Here is a 19,752-nt window from a genome sequence, read left to right on the forward strand (position 1 = left end):
TACAATTTGTTATAATTAAATTTCAATTAGTAACACATCTACGATTGCGGTTTTCAGCAAAGGGTAACATAATATGATTATAGACGAAAGATGTGATGTTGATTCAGTCAGTCTGCTTTCCGCAGCGCTACGGCGAGGACGTCTTGTTTACGTCCCGTCCGCGCGGTCGCGAGTGCCCGTAGTTGTTTACTACTTCGTCGCCGCTAGTTTAGAGTCCATCACTACCGACGCAACATGGCACATTCATACAGACAAACCACCATCAAGATCAGTTTTCAGCCCGATCATGCACGACCGCGAGCTTTTGAAGTGGAACGTTTTCTACGTGACGACGTTAAAATTGAACCGCGAGACATAATTGGTATCCATCTCTCTATCACGAGCAGTGTTGTCTACGTCAAGTTAGTGAGTGACGAGGTGTGTAACAGAATCGTGCGCGCACATGCGAACGATCTTAAATTCAAACATTCTGATGGCCATATTGAGGCGGTCTCTATCGATCACGCGGGGCTTGGCCTCCGTACGATACGCGTCTTCGAACTCCCTTTCGAAGTACCACCGGACGTAGTCACCGCGGCTTTCCAGCCCTACGGCAGAGTGATCAGCCATATGGCGGAAAAATGGACCACATTTACAACGTACCCCGTTTTAACGGGGTGCGACAGATCAAAATTGAACTGACCAAACATGTTTCGTCATGTCATCGGCGGATGTAGGGCGATCATTATGTATGACGGTCAGCCACGCACTTGCTCTGGTTGTGGCCAAGAAGGGCACGTCCGGTCAGATAGTCTCCGACGACGGCTTACTCAAATCCCGACAGGTGAATCTATGACTGCTTCTACGGTGACGACTCTTCCCCTCAATTACGCTAAAGTTACACGGGCAGCAACCCTTTCCGATACTGTCCACATTAGTCCGATAGCCGCCCCCGATAGCGAGACCATGATGGATTCTGCAGTACAGGATCCGGCCTCTACGACGGCGCCCCCACCTGAAGATAATCACCGACCGACCTTGCAAGACGGCGTGGATGCCAGCATGGACATTGACCCACGGGTTGTGCCGACAGCGGCTTTTCTTCCAGACACCGGAGCAGCTGAGGAAATCCAACCACATTCAGATACTGAAACACACGTCCGTAAACAGCGTTCCCCGCGAAAACGCAAGAGACGACGGCGTGCTCCATCGGACGAGTGTTTGCAGCGATCGTCTGACATGGACTGTGGACACACCAACGACTGTACCGGCGGTACAGAGGCCGCTGTAACATCAAACTCAACAGTTCGCCGTGGTGACGGCTTCAGCCCCAACGACCCCACAGAACAGCAGGATCACATGCAGACAGCCGCTGCCGATTCCCAGCCAGTAGAGCCGATGGAGTCAGCGCCGAGAGCCGCAGCAGCCACTAACAGCCAGCAACAGCCGATGGTATTTCATGGCGACTGGGCGGACGACTGTGAGGAAAACTCCTTGCCCATCGTGTCGGACGACGACACGCGGGGAAATTTACCCCACCAGTGTTGACCCTTTTCCGCTATCAGCTACAGTGACGAGACAGCCTTACAAGGGTATTGATGGCCAACACGGGTGCTATGGATAGACCTCAAACTTATCGCGTTGCAACTATCAACATCAACACTATACGGACGCGCGCTATGCTATCCTTGCTTCAGGATATGTTGAACTCTGCTTCCATCGATATAGCCCTTCTCCAGGAAGTGTATGTCGACGACTTCCCAGGTATGTACGGTTACGATGCTTGCGTCTCTCCAGCTTCCCCTACAGGCAGCGGTGTCGCTATACTTCTTCGGGAAGGGATTGTGGCGGACGATATCCTGTTTCTGCCTGGGGCAAGAGCAATGGCACTCACACTACTGGGTGTCCGCCTTATCAATATCTATGCACCTTCCGGGACGAACAAACGTCGCGAACGTTCACGATTCTTTGCGGAAGACGTCGCTCCGCTCTTCCAAGGCCGCCACGACCATCTGGTGTTTGGAGGTGACTACAATTGCGTACTGGCGCCCAGAGACCAACTCCCACGACATAATCCGTGCCCGAAACTCGAGACGCTAATTCGGGACCTGCAGATGGTAGACACTTGGGAACATCTTCACGGCCACCGACCGGGATTCACACACTTCACGAGTCACTCTTCCAGTCATATCGATCGGATTTATGTCTCACGCTCTCTCGCCGCTGGAACACAGGATGCGGAACTGTGGCCTGCAGCCTTCTCGGACCACTCAGCTTACATTTGGCCATCACCCTGCGGCGGCAACAAGTGTGGAGAAGCGGCAGCCCGCGGAAATTAAACATCGCTCACCTGTCGTACCCGGATTGCCGCCAAGCCGTTGAGGATACGTGGCATTCGTGTGAAAATCGCCTCCGTGCGTATCCCACAACGATCCGCTGGTCGTTGGACTGCGCCAAACCGGCACTGAGGCGAACGTTGATAACCTACGGTCGCGACCACGCTACTTGGCGTAGACATACACTCGACTTTTACTTCAGGGTACTGCGCGACTGCGATGCTATGGCGCCGTCTCCGGAACGACAAACGCTGGTCCACCGTGCTAAGGCTCAGATCATCGCTCATATGCGACGCCACCTAGAGGGGGTAGTCATCCGCTCGAGGACGCAGGATCGGATACCGAGCGAACGCCCGTCAATGTTCGACGTTCTTCGTGAACGTAAACGACTCCAACGAGCGCTGATACGCTTCATCGACACGGAGGACGTTCGTCGCCTCACCACGCAACAAGACATAAACATAGCGTTCTACAATCATTACTCCCAACTCTATTCCGCTCAGACCCCTGATCCGATAGCACTGGAGGACGTCTTTCAGACGATTTACGGCACCGTCACCCCGGCAATGGAAGCGGCCTTGATGGAAGAAATTACAGTAGAAGAAGTGATCGACGCCATTAGAAAAGGAGCTGTCAACAAGTCTCCGGGTCCTGATGGCCGCCGCGCGGACTGTGCGGCTGGTCCCGGCGGAGGTTCGAGTCCTCCCTCGGGCATGGGTGTGTGTGTTTGTACTTAGGATAATTTAAGTTAAGTAGTGTGTAAGCTTAGGGACTGATGACCTTAGCAGTTAAGTCCCATAAGATTTCACACATACACACGCCTGATGGCTTCCCCTTGGAATTTTACCCGACTTTCCAATATTTATTAGCCTCCCGATGGACGGACATCTGTCGCGCACTACTATCCCCGGAAGTGCCGCTCCCTGCGGCCGTTGTGGAAGGAATGATTATTCCTATTCACAAACCGTCCGGTGGCTCACAACTGCAGGACTACCGGCCGTTGACGCTATTGAACTGCGACTTTAAGATATTTTCTCGACTGTTGGCGGCGCGGATACGCCAGACCTTACGAAATGTTATCTCACCCGATCAAACGTCATTAGGAGGCGACAATAATATTCAAACAGCACTCAGTGAATATCGTGACTTGATCTCACTGGCGAGGGGATGTCGTCTGAAGGGTGCACTGGTGGCAATCGATTTTAGTCAAGCTTTCGACCGAGTGGACCACGACTATTTGGAAGCGGTCCTCCAACATATGCGGTACCCACAAACATTCGTCACTGTCGTAATGCGACTACTCCGTGGCGCGACGTCCAAGGTGATCGTCAACGGCCGACCTACGCAGCCCCTCACCATTTCTCGATCGATACGCCAAGGCTGCCCTCTGTCCACTTTACTTTACGCTGTGGCCATGGAACCTCTCCTCTGCGGCCTGCGCCAACGACTAACGGGTATGACGTTACGAGGCCACACTTTCCGGTGTAAAGCGTACGCTGACGACCTGGTGATTGTCATTCGCAACGGTGACGACACCGCTAGCGCGCTGAATTGGATAGCGAAATATGGCATGGCCACTAGTAGTCGTATCAACGTCGCAAAATCGGAGGCGATGAACATCAGCGTCGGATTGTCTGAGAACAGTGTCACCCCCTTACAGCTCAGAGATAGTTTGAAATGTGTCGGCATTGATTTTACAGACGATATACGACGGACCGCTGCTCACAACTTTCGACGGCTTTTACGGAATGTTCGGACTGGAATTGCCAACAACCGCCTACGAGCCCTGAACATCGTCAAAAGGACCCAGTATGTCAACACACATTTAGCGTCACGCATTCCGCACATCGCCCAGATATTACCTTTACCGGTGATGTTAGCTCGCCGTATACTTGCGGCTTTTGGGTCCTTCGTGAGTTCAGGAATGCTTTTCAAGATCAAATATCTCTCACCCTTCCCCCGGATCGAGGAGGGCTTGGCCTTTATCACTTTCATGACAGAGCGATCGTCCTATTTATGAGCACATTAGTCAAACTGTGGCACCGCCGTCCGGACAGTCTGACGAGTTTGTTAATTGAAGCACTAGCACCGCCCTCCCTGTTGCCACCTGTGCCGATACACCACGTCCCCTCCTCGCTCTTCTACATCGGCGTCTTTTACCTCGAACCAAGTTACGTTCGACTTGCCTTACCCGCGACTCAACTGGCGACGGTAATGACGGTTTATCGGGTCCTGCAACGTGGACGACCCGATAACGTCGTGGAGAGGAAGCACCCGAACGTCAACTGGCGAGTAGTGTGGAGGACAATTCACCACGTAACACTGGACACTGACGTCACGGCGATGTGGCATATCACTGTCAACGGTAAGCAGGTGACCAGATCAAGGCTACATGCGATCCACATGGTAGACTCACCCCTGTGCACGAGCTGTGGCGTTCAAGACAACGATGAACACCGTCTTAGCTGTGGTGAGTCTGCGGCAGTGTGGCACTTAGTGAGGGAAATGTCAGCATGCTTCCTTCGAGTAACGGCGAATCTTATCGACCCCAAGACTATCTTATTCCCAGATGAGACGTATTACCCACGCACTAAAACTAATGCAATGACGTGGCTTCGTGGACATGTAGTGCATTATTTGTTTCAAAACGGCACTAAGGACACTTTGGACTTTTGGAACTATTTGCAGGAACGACATTGCAAGATCCTCCGTAACCCAAAGCATCGACAATATTTTTCCAATTATTTGTGGAGTGCGTTCCACGATCCTCCACGTAGCTGGAAAATCACGGGTAAGAGTAGCTAAAATTACAAGACGATGATAGAACACTACACGCTACAACGTGGGATCTACCTTGGTCATTATGAGAAGTCATACATTGATGATACAGCAGATGGAGAGTTCCGTCGTGAACCCTCACACTCTGTAGAAGTATTTGCCCCACTTCCTCTTTTTGTCCCCGGTGCGAAAAGGTCTTCGCAGTTTTTGTTTCCCACCCGGTGCAAGATGTAGCACTGGTTAATGGTGGTATGGATTCCACCCTTCAGTTTTGTTTCATGGTTTCCTTAGCCCCACACTTTTCTCTCTTTCTTTATGCCTTTTTCTACAACTATTAGCATGTTTTTAGTTATGTGCGTCCCCAACTCGACGCAACGAGTGCATTTACTACTTTTCAGTTCCTTACTGTAAAATAAATAAATAAATAAATAAATAAAAAGGAATAAAAACATAATTAAAAATAGATAAATGACTAAATAAAATAAAAAAATTCACAATAATACACCAACTGCATCCTTTGCACCGCATCCGCAGGATGGGAGGGAGGAGACATCGTGGCCAGGCCTCGGGTTGCGACCCCTGCCCACCTTGCCTCCGCCAGCCCACTACCTGATCCATCTCCCACAAAAAACAAAAAAAAAGTAAAATGAGTAGCATCACTGCCCAATATTACGTTAGTAGTTGGGCGGTGGTTCCCGTATTGTTACTTCCAATTTTTTTCCCCTATCACTCGCGTTTTTATTATGCTCAGATACTTTATAATTAGTTTAATATAAGTATATACTATAATATTTGATGTTATGTAAATATAAGTTCTCCTTTTTTTGAGGAGTGACTTTGTTCGATTGGCATAATCTACTAGACAGCTTTCGCTACTTGTATGAAGATATTTTGCTCCTTTTTCTTTTACACTTCGTAATTCACATGTTGCAAAGATTCTGCTACTGGGTAGGAACAGTGATCAAGTAAGACTGACCTTGGGGTTTTACTAAAATGTGGGAATGAGAAATAATGTTTATCTTATGCGGAGAAGTATTCCAAATTTGTAACGCACTGTTTGTAATGGAACTTTTATAAGCTAGTGTCCTTATTGATTGGACATAGTACTTTTCTTTTCGTGGACGAAGGTGGAAATGTGCGTTTTAATAGAGCTAACGTGGGTATTTTATGCACGCCCGTTGAGTAAACAGTGTGATTTACGAACTAGAAATACCCCTTAACTGCCCGTGGAGTGCGTTGCGATCGCGTATACCACGTTGGGGCGCACATACCGTATGCACAAGCCGCATCGTTACTGAGCGTTCAGCAGCACGTTGAACTCGCCACGCTCAACGTTAACGTTCGACAGCACGGTCCGTGTGCCGACGGCGTAACTGAGGCGGAGTAAGGGAACCAGCCCGCATTCGCCGCGGTAGACGGAAAACTGCCTTAAAATCCATCCACAGGCTGGCCGGAACGCCGCACCTCGACACTAATCCGCCGTGTGGATTCGTGCTGGGGCCGGCACGCCTTCCCGCTCGCGAAGCAGCGCGTCAGAACGCGGCTAGCCGGGCGGGCTATTTCGAATGTACTTAACTCTGACATAATGTTCTGATAACTAGACAGACAGTTTGTCTCACCACAGCTGACGCGTATAACGTATTGAGGACAGTGCACAGGTACCGCTTGTGGTCAAATACAACAGCGCAACCTGCAGGCTTTGCTAGCATTCGTCTATACGTTGTAACATGCATTTCTCGCTGTGGTTCCATATTTTTGTCGAAAGCTTCTGTCTCCCCTTTCGGTGTAGAGTAGCTGGTCATGCTGGGAAGACTACGAGTACTGACAGCTGACGGCTGGCGTTGTTGTCCGGTACCTGGTCACGAAGAGTAGAGCGTACACAAGGTACTCACTAGAGATGGGCAAACTGAAACACGTAATTGTTTCGAAACCAATGAAACAGTACAATGTAATGTTTCGATACGCTGTTTCGAAACAGTTTGTGTTTTGTAATCTAATAAACCTACACATTTTATCATCTTGAATGTCTACTGTATAAGTATGTCCATATAAACACAAATGAGGTGCGAGAGCGCCTCACTTGGGCGTCTTGGCAGTTTCGTATTTCCTGCAGGAAATGCGCTGCTTTCGTGTTGTGTGACTTTCATACTTTTCAATTGACTGAGGACAGCCATAGGTGAAGGCAGAAGAACCACCACGAACGGAACTGGAGGTGGGAACAAACTGCAGAAACAACGGATATGCTACTGAGATTCCCACATTCCGTTAGTATGGGTAATATACCCATCCTGCTAGTTTACATGCACACAAAGGGAATCATTGTGGATAATAGGCACAGTGACTATACTCACTAATAACGCGAAATAAGTCGAATAAATAACAAAATATAACAGAAAAAAATTTTGTCTTTCAAGGTGTTTCGAACCGTTACTATAAATTCACCATGCTTCCCAGCCCTTCCCGTTCACCATTACACTATCAGTGATATATGAAACAGATTGCTTGCAATTATACCTACATCAAATTTATGTATATGTCTAATAACTGTCACTCTGCACCTTTTTTTATTCAAAATGTTGTAGGCTTACTTGCGTTTCTTAATATTATTATTGTAGATGAATAGAGAAGCGTTTGTTATAAAAAAGTGTAATTTAATCGAATGATTTTAACATATTTATTATTTTGAATGTGAATAGTATGCGTTTTTTTATTGTTTGGTTACTGTTTATAAAGCAGATGTTACGCCATTTCGTAATAGGACAGTCAGCTAGAAACAAAGCTTTATTTTCGGATATCTTAAGTTTCATGCTATTGCTTGTCAAAAAGATTTCGACACTCTTGGAAGTGTTTCATGAAGTGTTATGTTGTGTTTCGATACCTGTGCCGAGCCCGAATCTCGTACGACACAGAGAGGAATGAAACATCACTGTTTCGAAACAATTAGTCCGTTCCAAGCACAGGTGGACTGAAACAGCCTTATTTTGAAACAACGATACAGTTTCTGCGCCTGGCTCGAGATCGAATCTGGTGCGGTTATCCGAGACAGGGGCGGAATGAAACACCACTGTTTCGAAACAGTGAACCACAGCCGTTCCGAAACAGTGAAACAGTTCCGCGTATAGATATACTGTATCGAAACATAGAAACAGTGGCCAAGTCTAGTACTCACCCCGGCGAGTAGGCCCTGCAGCGGCGGTCGGCGCGGTCCCAGCCACAGTAGGGGTCCCTGACGCAGCGCAGGCAGCTGTCGTAGCGGCGCGCGCACGCCTCCAGCGCCAGCTGCCGCACTCCGCCGTCGGAAGCCACGTACAGCGAGCCGTACTGCGGGCAGGCGCAGCAACAGGTCCCTCACGTGGCACTCGCCAGCAGGTGCAGGCGTAGCGGCCATACACAATAAGAAGAAGAGAGTCCTTCCACTGACACAACATAATTTGCTACAACCCAAGTTTCAGTCTACCCTATGACTCCAGACTGCTGACAGTAGGGCGAAGACAGGGGCGGGAGGAAACGAGCTGCAAAACTGAGATTACGCAGAGAGCACTTCTTGCAGAAGAATGGAACTTGGACATAGCCAGCGCACGAGGATTATTTAACTGAAATGAAACACTTTACTGTTGGGTATCTTAATGGATTTTACTGTTGTCGACAGTTTCAGTAGCACAAGGTGGTTTTTCAGTTACTTTTCTGATGATACCGTAGGAGCTGACGTTAATACTTTTATCACATCTGATGATGATAGGTTGATCGAAACAGTTAACAAAGGTTTTGCTGGCAGGTGTGGCCGAGTGGTCTTAGGCGCTTCAGTTTGGAACCGCGCGACTGCTACCGTCGCAGGTTCGAATCCTGCCTCGGGCATGGATGTGTGTGGTATGCTTAGGTTAGTTAGGTTTAAGTAGTTCTAAGTTCTAGGGGACTGATGACCTCAGATGTTAAGTCCCGTAGTGCTCAGAGCCATTTTTTTGAACAAAGGTTTACTTCAGTATTTCGGTAGTTCTTAAAAACTACTTTCCACAAACATATATGTGCTGTGGGGTACCGCCTTTACATGAAGTGTACATCCCAGCATGGGCCATTTTAGCTAACTTCAGATAACCTGATTCAAATATCCATATGCGTTAAAATCCGAATGAAACGACCTATTAAGAATCTCAGCTATTTTCACAAATACCACCAAAACTGTAACAACCCGTACACTTATCATCATGGAAGGTAAAAGGAAACCAATAGAAACAAATACTGATGAAGAAACTGTAGATAATCTTTTCTTTAACTGTAATCGTTTTCATAAACGATGAGAGTCTGTTAGCGCCTCAGACGTGCTGCGTCGACTTCAGATCAGTCGAACGTGGAGACCATGACATCAAATACCTGTACCACGTTTCTAAAAAATGATTCAAATGGCTCTGAACTCTAAGGGACTTAACATCTGAGGTCATCAGTCCCCTAGAACTTAGAACTACTTAAACCTAGCTAACCTAAGGACATCACACACATCCATGCCCGAGGCAGGATTAAAACCTGCGACTGTAGCGGTCGCGCGGTTCCAGACTGAAGCGCCTAGAACCACTCGGCCACTCCGGCCGGCAGCACGTTTCTAGCCTAGTTGCGGGAAGGTCCAATCTAAGTTGGGGAAAAGATCGAGGGTGAACGAATGCAGATGGCCCGCAATAATTTCCGAGTCCCCAGCTTCCATGGTGCCTTTCATTACTACAAGTCTCACGGGAGTCAAGATGAGCGTCTCGCGTAGCATAATATTACCCTGACTCAAGGCTCAATGCAACTTTCGAGCAACCCTTCAATTAGATGACGTAGTATCCAGATTTGATCATCTACTTGATGCGACAGTAAATGTGATTCGCCCGACTAGGTGACACGTTTCCATTCACCCACGGTCCAATCATGATGATCCCGTCTTCAGCGCAATAGTAACTGACGGCGTCATAGAGTCATCACGTAAACACGTTGGGATCATTTGCTGCAAAGTTCAACAATTTGCGGTGAACGATGTGGTCGGAAACGTTTGTGCCCACACCTGCGGTGCACTCCATCATCAGCTCAGCCAAAGTTCGCCGCGTATCCTGCTTTCTCACGTTGTGTGACGCGGCTTGGAGGTCTGACACCACTTCGCCTGCTCGAGGTCTAACCACGCTTCAGCCACTTGCAACACATGCTCGTCACCGTAGCCCGCCAACGGCTGACGTGCTCCGCTGTTTGCAAGAAGTTTGCAGGCGCTGTGTCAGTACAAACTTTCCCCCGTGAAGTCGCCTACGTTCGTGGATTTCCCATTTCTTGACCCGCGTCTTCGTGACAACGGCTCGCTGTTCGTCTCTGCTCGGCTCAGATACTTTCGCTACAGCGTCAGGTTCCCACAACGCCATCTCACTATGTGCAGTGGTCACACTATAATGATTTCACTCAACAGTATATAACACTGTGAAAATGACCTAACAAAAATCTCACATATTTTCACAGTGTAAATAATAGTATGAACTCTCATACAGTTAGTATCGTGAAAGAGGGAACAGATCAGCAAGAACAAATTCTAACGGAACTGTTGGAATCACAGGAAGGTTTTCTTTTCGTCAATGGTGTACTCTTTTTAATGCATGATGAGCACAATATTCTCTTCGTAAGTCTTTGTTTTTGCATGTTAAGATTTTACAATCAGTTTTCTTACTTGTCATTATGAACTTAAGTTTTTTCAGAATCAACAACTTAATTTACTTTGTAAAATGGTTTCTGAAATACTTACATTGTAACTTCTTACATTCTTTTATCATGTGCTCACTTTCTGTCATGGTTTGTGAGAGAAAGTGACTGTGTGTGTGTGTGTGTGTGTGTGTGTGTGTGTGTGTGTGTGTGTGTGTGTGTGTGTGAGTGAGTGTGTGTGTGTATGTGTGTGACGTGAGCGATGACGTTTTGTGGTTATAATTCTTTCTAAGTGAGACATCCGTTCGTATCAAAGAGCGTGCTCAGGTTTTGTTTTTACTGATCTCTTTTCGTTTGACCGATGGTAACTCTATATGGTCTAAGTCTTCAGCGGTACTTCTCAAAGCTGCGAGGTTATAAAAGTATTCCATTCGTCATCACGTTTAGTGTGTTGTAGTTCGAAATCCGGATACTGCTGTATTTCCTGAATAAATCGTTCAATCAGCACCGATGTATGCCTTCTCTCTGGAAGTCTTCGGCATATTAAGTGTGTATGTCGGACGGCGGGCAACCGACTGAGCTCTACGGCAAGACCCGACCTAATAGTTTCAGTTCTACCGATACTTTATGCTCTGTTCCTCCTGATATTGAACGAGTTCTTTTTGAGTTAGAGATTAAATCCATTTCGCTTGTAATCATGAGAGGAAGATCACACGAATGCTAACGTTTACTAACTAGAAGTTGTCGAATCCGATTATCAGTTACGACGGTAGCTTCAATAACCTTCGGTGCTTATCATACTTTACTTCATTGTTCATCTTCATAGACCTTCATTAGTTAAGTGTTACTAAAGATCTTATTTTCTTTCCAAGAAACATTTAAACTTACAGTACCACACCACGTACAACGTGCTCTCTCTTACAACGGATTATTACAATTAGAGAAATGCATTAAAATGTGAACTTTATGCAATATTAGAGCAATAAAATATTTAGAGGAGTTGTATGTATGCCTACTAATCTTTTTTCTTGCGTTACTTGCTTTCAGAAGTGTAACATTTCGTCTCTCGTTTCTTCATTAGTGGAGCGTCATATCATTTACAATATTCGTTAGAATACAATTTTTCTCCACGAGATAAGCGCCAAATGAGAAGTATTGGCCACCACACCTTAACATTCTTAGTCATTTACAATACCTCTCTTTATAGTCGTGTTTCTGTATCCTAAGTTCACAGGCAGACGTACCGCACAATTTTTTGGATACACACCTACGTTAAGTTTGCTTCCGGGAGTACGATTAATCATGACATTTTTAGTGTCGTATTGAATCTATGTTTTATCAGCTTCAGTTCCCGATCTTTTACTGCGTTCCATCTTTTGTGGAAATTTTACTTTTGTTTGTTAGATTGTGCTACGCAGTTTTAGGTATTACTGAACCAATAACTGGTAGGTACTACGTCTTTCTTCTCATGCTTTCTTGATTCTTTGTCGTGTTGTGTGTTGTGGTGTTCAGTCCAGAGACTGGTTTAATGAAGCTCTCCATGCTATTCTATCCTGAGCAAGCATCTACATCTGCCAGAACCTACTGCAACCTACATCCTTCTGAATCCGTTTAGTGTATTCATCTCTTGCTCTCCCTCTACGATTTTTACCCTCCGCGCTGCCCTCCAGTACTAAATTGGTGATCGCTTGATGCCTCAGAATATGTCCTACCAATCGATCCCTTCTTCTAGTCAAGTTGTACGAAAAATTTCTCTTCTCCCCAATTCTATTCAGTACCTCCTCATTAGTTATGTGATCTACCCATCTAATCTTCAGCGTCCTTCTGTAGCACCACGTTTCGAAAGCTTCTATTCTCTTCTTGTCCGAACTATTCATTGTCCATGTTTCACTTCCATACATGGCTACACTCCATACAAATACTCCCAGAAACGACTTCCTGACACTTAAATCTATGGCCGGCCGGAGTGGCCGAGCGGTTCTAGGCGCTACGGTCTGGAACCGCGCGACCGCTACGGTCGCAGGTTCGAATCCTGCCTCGGGTATGGATGTGTGTGACATCTTTAGGATAGTTAGGTTTAAGTAGTTCTAAGTTCTAGGGGGCTGATGACCTCAGAAGTTTGGTCCCATAGTACTCAGTGCCATTTTGAACTTAAATCTATACTCGATGTTAACAAATTTCTCTTCTTCAGAAATGCTTTCCTTACCATTGCCTCTCTACTTCGACCATCATCAGTTATTTCGCTCCCCAAATAGCAAAACTCCTTTACTACTATAAGTGTCTCATATCCTAATCTAATTCCCTGAGCATCATCCGACTTAATTCGACTACATTTCATTATCCTCGTTTTGTTTTCGATGATGTTTATCTTATACCCTCCTTTCAAGACACTGTCCATTCCGTTCAGCTGCTCTTCTAAGTCATTTGCTGTCTCTGACAGAATTACAATGTCATCGGCGTACCTCAAAGTTTATATCTCTCTTCCATGGATTTTAATTCCTACTCCGAATTTTTCTTTTGTTTTCTTTACTGCTTGCTCAATATACAGATTCAATAACATCGGGGATAGGCTACAACCCTGTGTCGCTCTCTTCCCAACCACTGCTTCCCCTTCATGCCCCTCGACTCTTATAACTGCCATGTGGTTTCAGTACAAATTGAAAATGGCCTTTCGCTTCCTGTATTTTCCGCCTGCCACCTTCAGAATTTGAAAGGGAGTATTCCAGTCAACATTTTCAAAAGCTTTATCTAAGTCTACAAATGCTAGAAACGTAGGTTTGCCTTTCCTTAATCTAGTTTCTAAGATAAGTCGTACGGTCAGTATTGCCTCGAGTGTTCCATCATTTCTGCGGATTCCAATCTGATCTTCCCCGAGGTCGGTTTCTACCAGTTTTTCCATTCGTCTGTAAAGAATTCGTGTTAGAATATTGCAGCCGTGGCTTATTAAACAGTTAGTTCGGTAATTTGCACATCTGTCTACCCCTGCTTTCTTTGCGATTGGAAGTATTATATCTTGAAGTCTGAGGGTATTTCACCTGTCTCATACATCTTGCTCACCAGATGGTAGAGTTGTGTCAGGGCTGGCTCCCCTAAGGCCATCAACAGCTCTAATGGAATGTTGTCTACTCACGGGGCCTTGTTACGACTTAGGTCTTTCAATGCTGTCAAAATCTTCACGCAGTATCATATTTCCCATTTCATCTTCATCTACATCCTCTTCCATTTCCATAATATTGTCCTCAAGAACATCGCCCTTGTATAGACCCTCTATATACTACTTCCACCATTCTGCTTTCCCTTCTTTGTTTAGAACTGGGTTTCCATCTGAGCTCTTGATAATCATGCACGTGGTTCTCTTTTCTCCAATGGTCTCTTCAATTTTCCGGTAGTCACTATCTATCTTACCCCAAGTGATATACGCCTCTACATCTTTACATTTGTCCTCTAGCCATCCGTGCTTAGCCATTTTGCACTTCCTGTCAATCTCATTTTTGAGACGTTTGTATTCCTTTTTGCCTGCTTCATTTACTGCATTTTTGTATTTTCTCCTTTCATCAATTAAATTCAGTATCTCTTCTGTTACCCAAGGATATCTATTAGCCCTCGTCTTTTTACCTGCTTGATCTTCTGCTACTTTCATTATTTCATCTCTCAAAGCTACCCATTCTTCTTCTACTGTATTTCTTTCCCTCATTCTTGTCAATCGTTCCCTAATGCTCTCCCTGAAACTCTGTACAACCTCTGGTTCTTTCAGTTTATCCAGGTCCCATCTCCTTAAATTCCCACCTTTTTGCAGTTTTTTTAATTTTAGTCTACAGTTCATAACCAACAGATTGTGGTCAGAGTCCACATCTGCCCCTGGAAATGTCTTACAATTTAAAACATGGTTCCTAAATCTCTGTGTTAACATTATATAATCTATCTGAAAGTTAGTATCTCCAGGCTACTTCCATGTATACAAACTTCTTTTAAGATTCTTGAACCAGGTGTTTGGTATGATTTACACTCTTGTCATGACTTTATTATTTATTTTGTCGGTTAAATGTGTGCGTGCGTGTGTGTGTGTTTGTTTGTTTGTTTGTGTGTGTGTGTGTGTGTGTGTGTGTGTGTGTGTGTGTGTGTGTGTGTAGTTGCTAGGCGTGTTCTCGTATCTGTTGTTATCTTAGCCTTCTGGTGTAATGGAAACTGTCATCTGTGGACTTAAGTAGCGTATCACATATACTGATGAGTCAAAACCACTGCGACCATCTGCTTAATGGCGTGTTGTTTCACGTTTTAAGAGCGGTACGTAAGTGACCCTGCTCGATTATTATTCAACAAATGCTTCATAATTTTCTGGAGTTATGTGACACCCGATGCCTATGAAAACGCCGCGCAGTTTCCGTAAATTTCGGACCGGTGACTTGCGGGAGCAGAGCTAGGGCCTAAGACAGTCCCAGATGTGTACCATCGGGTTCAGACACCAATTTCCATTCTGCATCATTCGCATCAAACCATATCGTGGTGTGAGATACCCACGCAACCAAGTAAGACATCAAGAATGAAGGGATGCAGGTGAGCTGTCCGCAATGATGTCCATATAGTCCCCAGCTCGTGTGGTGCCTTTGACTAACACTACAGATTCCACCGAGTTACTGGCCCCCATAGCTTAATACTGCTCCACATCTCGTGCAGTACATTTTGCGAGTAGCCGTTCGCCTGGATGACACTGTATCTAATCACGAACATTGACCTAGTGTAACAAGAAACGAGATTCATACGACCATGGGACACGATTCAGTTTATTCATGGTCCATTGTCAGTATCCACACCGAGAATTCTGAGCTCGAGGAATGTGGCAGAAGACGTGCTGACGTAAAAGGTTCCAAATGCTGGGGAAAAAAAATCTCGAGAATATTACATGTAGATTTTGAGATATACAGGGTAGCCCATTGATCGTCACCGGGCCAAATATCTCACGAAATAAGCGTCTAACGAAAAAAACTACAAAGAACGAAACTTATCTAGCTTGAAGGGGGAAAGCAGATGGCGCTATGGTTGGCCCGCTAGATGGCGCTGCCATACGTCAAACGGATATCAACTGCGTTTTTTTTTAAAATAGGAACCCCCATTTTTTATTACATATTCGTGTGGTACGTAAAGAAATATGAAGGTTTTAGTTGGACCACTTTTTTCGCTTTGTGATACATGGCGCTGTAATAGTCACAAACATATGGCTCACAATTTCAGACGGACAGTTGGTAACAGGTACGTTTTTTAAATTAAAATACAGAACGTAGGTAGGTTTGAAAATTTTATTTCGGTTGTTCCAATGTGATACATGTACCTTTGTGAACATCATTTCCGAGAACGCATGCTGTTACAGCTTGATTACCTGTAAATACCACATTAATGCAATAAATTCTCAAAATGGTGTCCGTCAACCTCATTGCATTTCGCAATACGTGTAACGACATTCCTCTCAACAGCGAGTAGTTCGCTTTCCGTAATGTTCGCATATGCATTGAAAATGCGCTGACGCATGTCGTCAGGCGTTGTCGGTGGATCACGATAGCAAATATCCTTCCACTTTCCCCACAGAAGGAAATCCGGGGACGTCAGGTCCGGTGAACGTGCGAGCCATGTTATGGTGCTTCGACGACCAATCCACCTGTCATGAAATATGCTATTCAATACCGCTTCAACCGCACGCTAGCTAGGTGCCAGACATTCATCATGTTGGAAGTACATCCCCATTCTGTCAAGCAGTGAAACATCTTGTAGTAACTTCAGTAGACCATTAAGTAGGAAATCAGCATACATCGCACCATTTAGATTGCCATCGATAAAATGGAGGCCAATTATGCTTCTTCCCATAATGCCGCCGGCCGGTGTGGCCGTGCGGTTAAAGGCGCTTCAGTCTGGAACCGCGTGACCGCTACGATCGCAGGTTCGATTCCTGCCTCGGGCATGGATGTGTGTGATGTCCTTAGGTTAGTTAGGTTTAATTAGTTCTAAGTTCTAGGCGACTGATGACCTCAGATGTTAAGTCGCATAGTGCTCAGAGCCATTTGGACCATTTGAACCCATAATGCCGCACGATACATTAACCCGCCAAGGTCGCTGATGTTCCACTTGTCGCAGCCATCGTGGGTTTTCCGTTGCCCAATAGCGCATATTATGCCGGTTTACGTTACCGCTATTGGTGAATGACGCTTCGTCGCTAAATAGAACGCGGACAAAAAATCTAAGTCGCTACGCAGAGACAGGCGTAGATTCCTGGGCAGAGCCGTGAGCGAGGGCCTCAAGAACCAGGTGTCATCGTCCCGTAATTTCTCTTGTGCCCAGTGGCCTAACTTCACACGACGTTCAAAGTCGTCGCCATGCAATTGCTGGTGCATAGAAATATGGTACGAGTGCAATCGATGTTGATGCAGTATTTTCAACACCGACATTTCTGAGATTCCCTATTCTCGCGCAATTTGTCTGCTACTGATGTGCGGATTAGCCGCGACAGCAGCTAAAACGCTTGGGCATCATCATTTGCTGCAGGTCGTGGTTGACGTTTCACATGTGGCCGACCACTTCCTGTTTTCTTAAATAACGTAACTATCCGGCGAACGGTCCGAACACTTGGATGATGTGGTCCGGGATACCGAGTAGCATACATAGCACATGCCCGTTGGGCATTTTGATCACAATAGCCATACATCAACACGATATCGACCTTTTCCGCAATTGGTAAACGGTCCATTTAAACACGGGCAATGTATCACGAAGGAAATACCGTCCGAACTGGCGGAATGTTACGTGATACCACTTATATGTTTGTGACTATTACAGCGCCATCTATCAGAAAGCGAAAAAAGTGGTCCAAGTAAAACATTCATATTTCTGTACGTACTACACAAATATGTAATAAAAATGAGGGTTCCTATTAAAAAATAGAAAAAGACGCCGTTGATATCCGTTTGACCTATGACAGCCGCCATCTAGCGGGCCGACCATAGCGCCATCTGGTTTCCCCCTTAATCTAGACGAGTTTCGTTGTTTGTAGTTTTTTCGTTTGATGCTTATTTCGTGAGATATGTGGCCCGGTCACTATCAGTGGACCACCCTGTATTTGTGAGAACGATGAGCCGGTCGAACCACATGTGTCCATGAGAGTGTTGGAGTAAGTGAACGCTCACTCGCTTCAATAACGTAGAACACCAACCAGATTTCTTTCGCCCATGGGTAGGTTGAACGTGAATGTTAAACAGCGACATCTAATGGTTCAGTTCAACAGGCTCGGGATGAGGAGAGTGCTTGTGTAAAACGGGGCCTGCGGCTGGCAGCTATTGGGATGAGGACGGTGTGACAGGCGGCGTGTGGGCGCATGTTATGAGGCCGCGGCGCAGAGCGGCGCTCGTCCGTCTTCGTCACTGCCACGGCTCGCTCGCCCGCCGCTGTCGGCTTTCAGTGTGGCCGCTGCCCGTGCCAGCGGCCGATACACTCGCGTAGGCTCACTCTGTCGCGACCACTGCACTGGTTCACTGCCGTGCTTGGGCTGCGGTCACCGGGGCAACGGTGTCGCTGGATTCCGCCACGATCGATGTCGGAGGAAGACGGTCGATCTTTTCAAATCTATATGCCACTACGTGCGCGGTCACAGTTTAGCCGATCTCATCGCCCGAACATACAGACCTCTGACGACAATCATGAAATTGAGATCATTTTGTTTTCCTCTGTCAAATCGATCGAGTTCCTTACACTCGGAACGTGGACTGTGAGAAACTGGTAAGTTTAGTCCGAGAAAGTGAGTTTGTCACATCCTGAGGATGAAAAACATCATTTTCTGGACATCGTTCGGAATGCATTTTTTTCGATACCACAAGTAGGAGTAATGTACATCGGGAATTTTTGGTGTAAGTAATAGCCTCAAAAAAATAATTCTCAAGTGAAAAGTTTGGCGAGCCTTGCGTTTATAATTACTGTAGCACCTCTTTTTTGAGCTGTGATAGGTGGACATTAGCTCTCTGCTTCTACCATTTTTACGCCAATAAGCTGGTGATTCTCTTCCGTGAAATGGATTGCAGATGTCGTGCATTATGTTTTTACACTATTCTGTACTTCAGGCGTCCAGAGTATCTTATTCTAAACTTATATTTGCTTTTACACGTATGCTGAATGAGAGTCATTGGAGGTTAGCTGACGAGACCTACCTCTGCACACATTGAGAGTTGGCAATACTCTCTTAGGATTTAAAGGTTGGCTACAGCGCGCATACATAAGCTCTGGAATCTAAGGTATTGTTTTCGCGCTTCGCAGCGCACGGATTAATTAGTGGCAGTTTGGAAGCCAGTGTAGGAGTCCGCCTGCTGTGGTGTGCACGTGTGTTGAGCGAGGGGTCGTCGCCGAGCTGCCGTACTGCCGTGTCCGCCAGCAGCGACACAGGATTTGGTATTAATTTAAAGAAATGGGTATGTCTATGTGCGTAGCAGCAGACGGTAATTTTGATAATGATAGGAGTTGAATTCTTAAGGGAAACCATTGTTAGGCGAATAGATTAAGTACTGACTTTGTCATTGATTTCTTTTGTAATTCTCAGGGAATTGTTTCGTTATGTATTTAATTGAGAAGTATTTCAGTCTGTCTCAAGAGTTTGATTAATTTGTAATATTGCTTTAATGTCACTGGAGGCAGATTTATATACGAAGCGATTGTTCAAAGAGCTTCTAGCGTTTTGTTAATTGAATAAAGAATCGCTTTCAGAATATAGTTTTTGAAAAAAGGAATTATTTCTTTGGGTTGTCATTTATCGAGTTCAGATTTGACCAAACCCTTTCTCTTGAATTATATGTAGTTGTAGTAAGCAGCAACAGCCGCAGTAACAGCAGGAGCAGCCATACAGAACATGCATTGCACTCAGCATGAATAATAGGTTTATGTTTTTGTTAAATGATGGAATGCAGCAGATCAAGCTGTGGCACCAGAAAGCCCAAGTAAGTTATTTGTTGCGCACAGGACCAATAAAAAAAAAGTTTAGGCG

At 45.8% G+C, this 19,752-nt stretch overlaps 1 protein-coding gene across 1 annotated transcript in view; it reads right to left on the bottom strand.

The window, feature by feature from the left end:
- Positions 1–19,752, bottom strand: part of LOC124805488 (semaphorin-2A-like) — a 491,457-nt gene that overhangs the window by 25,701 nt on the left and 446,004 nt on the right. The window contains exon 11 of the mRNA XM_047266052.1: positions 8,263–8,414. Within this exon, the coding sequence (XP_047122008.1) occupies positions 8,263–8,414 (152 nt within the window). The remainder of the gene's footprint in view (positions 1–8,262; positions 8,415–19,752) is intronic.

This window comes from Schistocerca piceifrons, chromosome 7 (genome assembly GCF_021461385.2).
Source record: "Schistocerca piceifrons isolate TAMUIC-IGC-003096 chromosome 7, iqSchPice1.1, whole genome shotgun sequence".
Lineage (NCBI taxonomy): Eukaryota > Metazoa > Arthropoda > Insecta > Orthoptera > Acrididae > Schistocerca > Schistocerca piceifrons.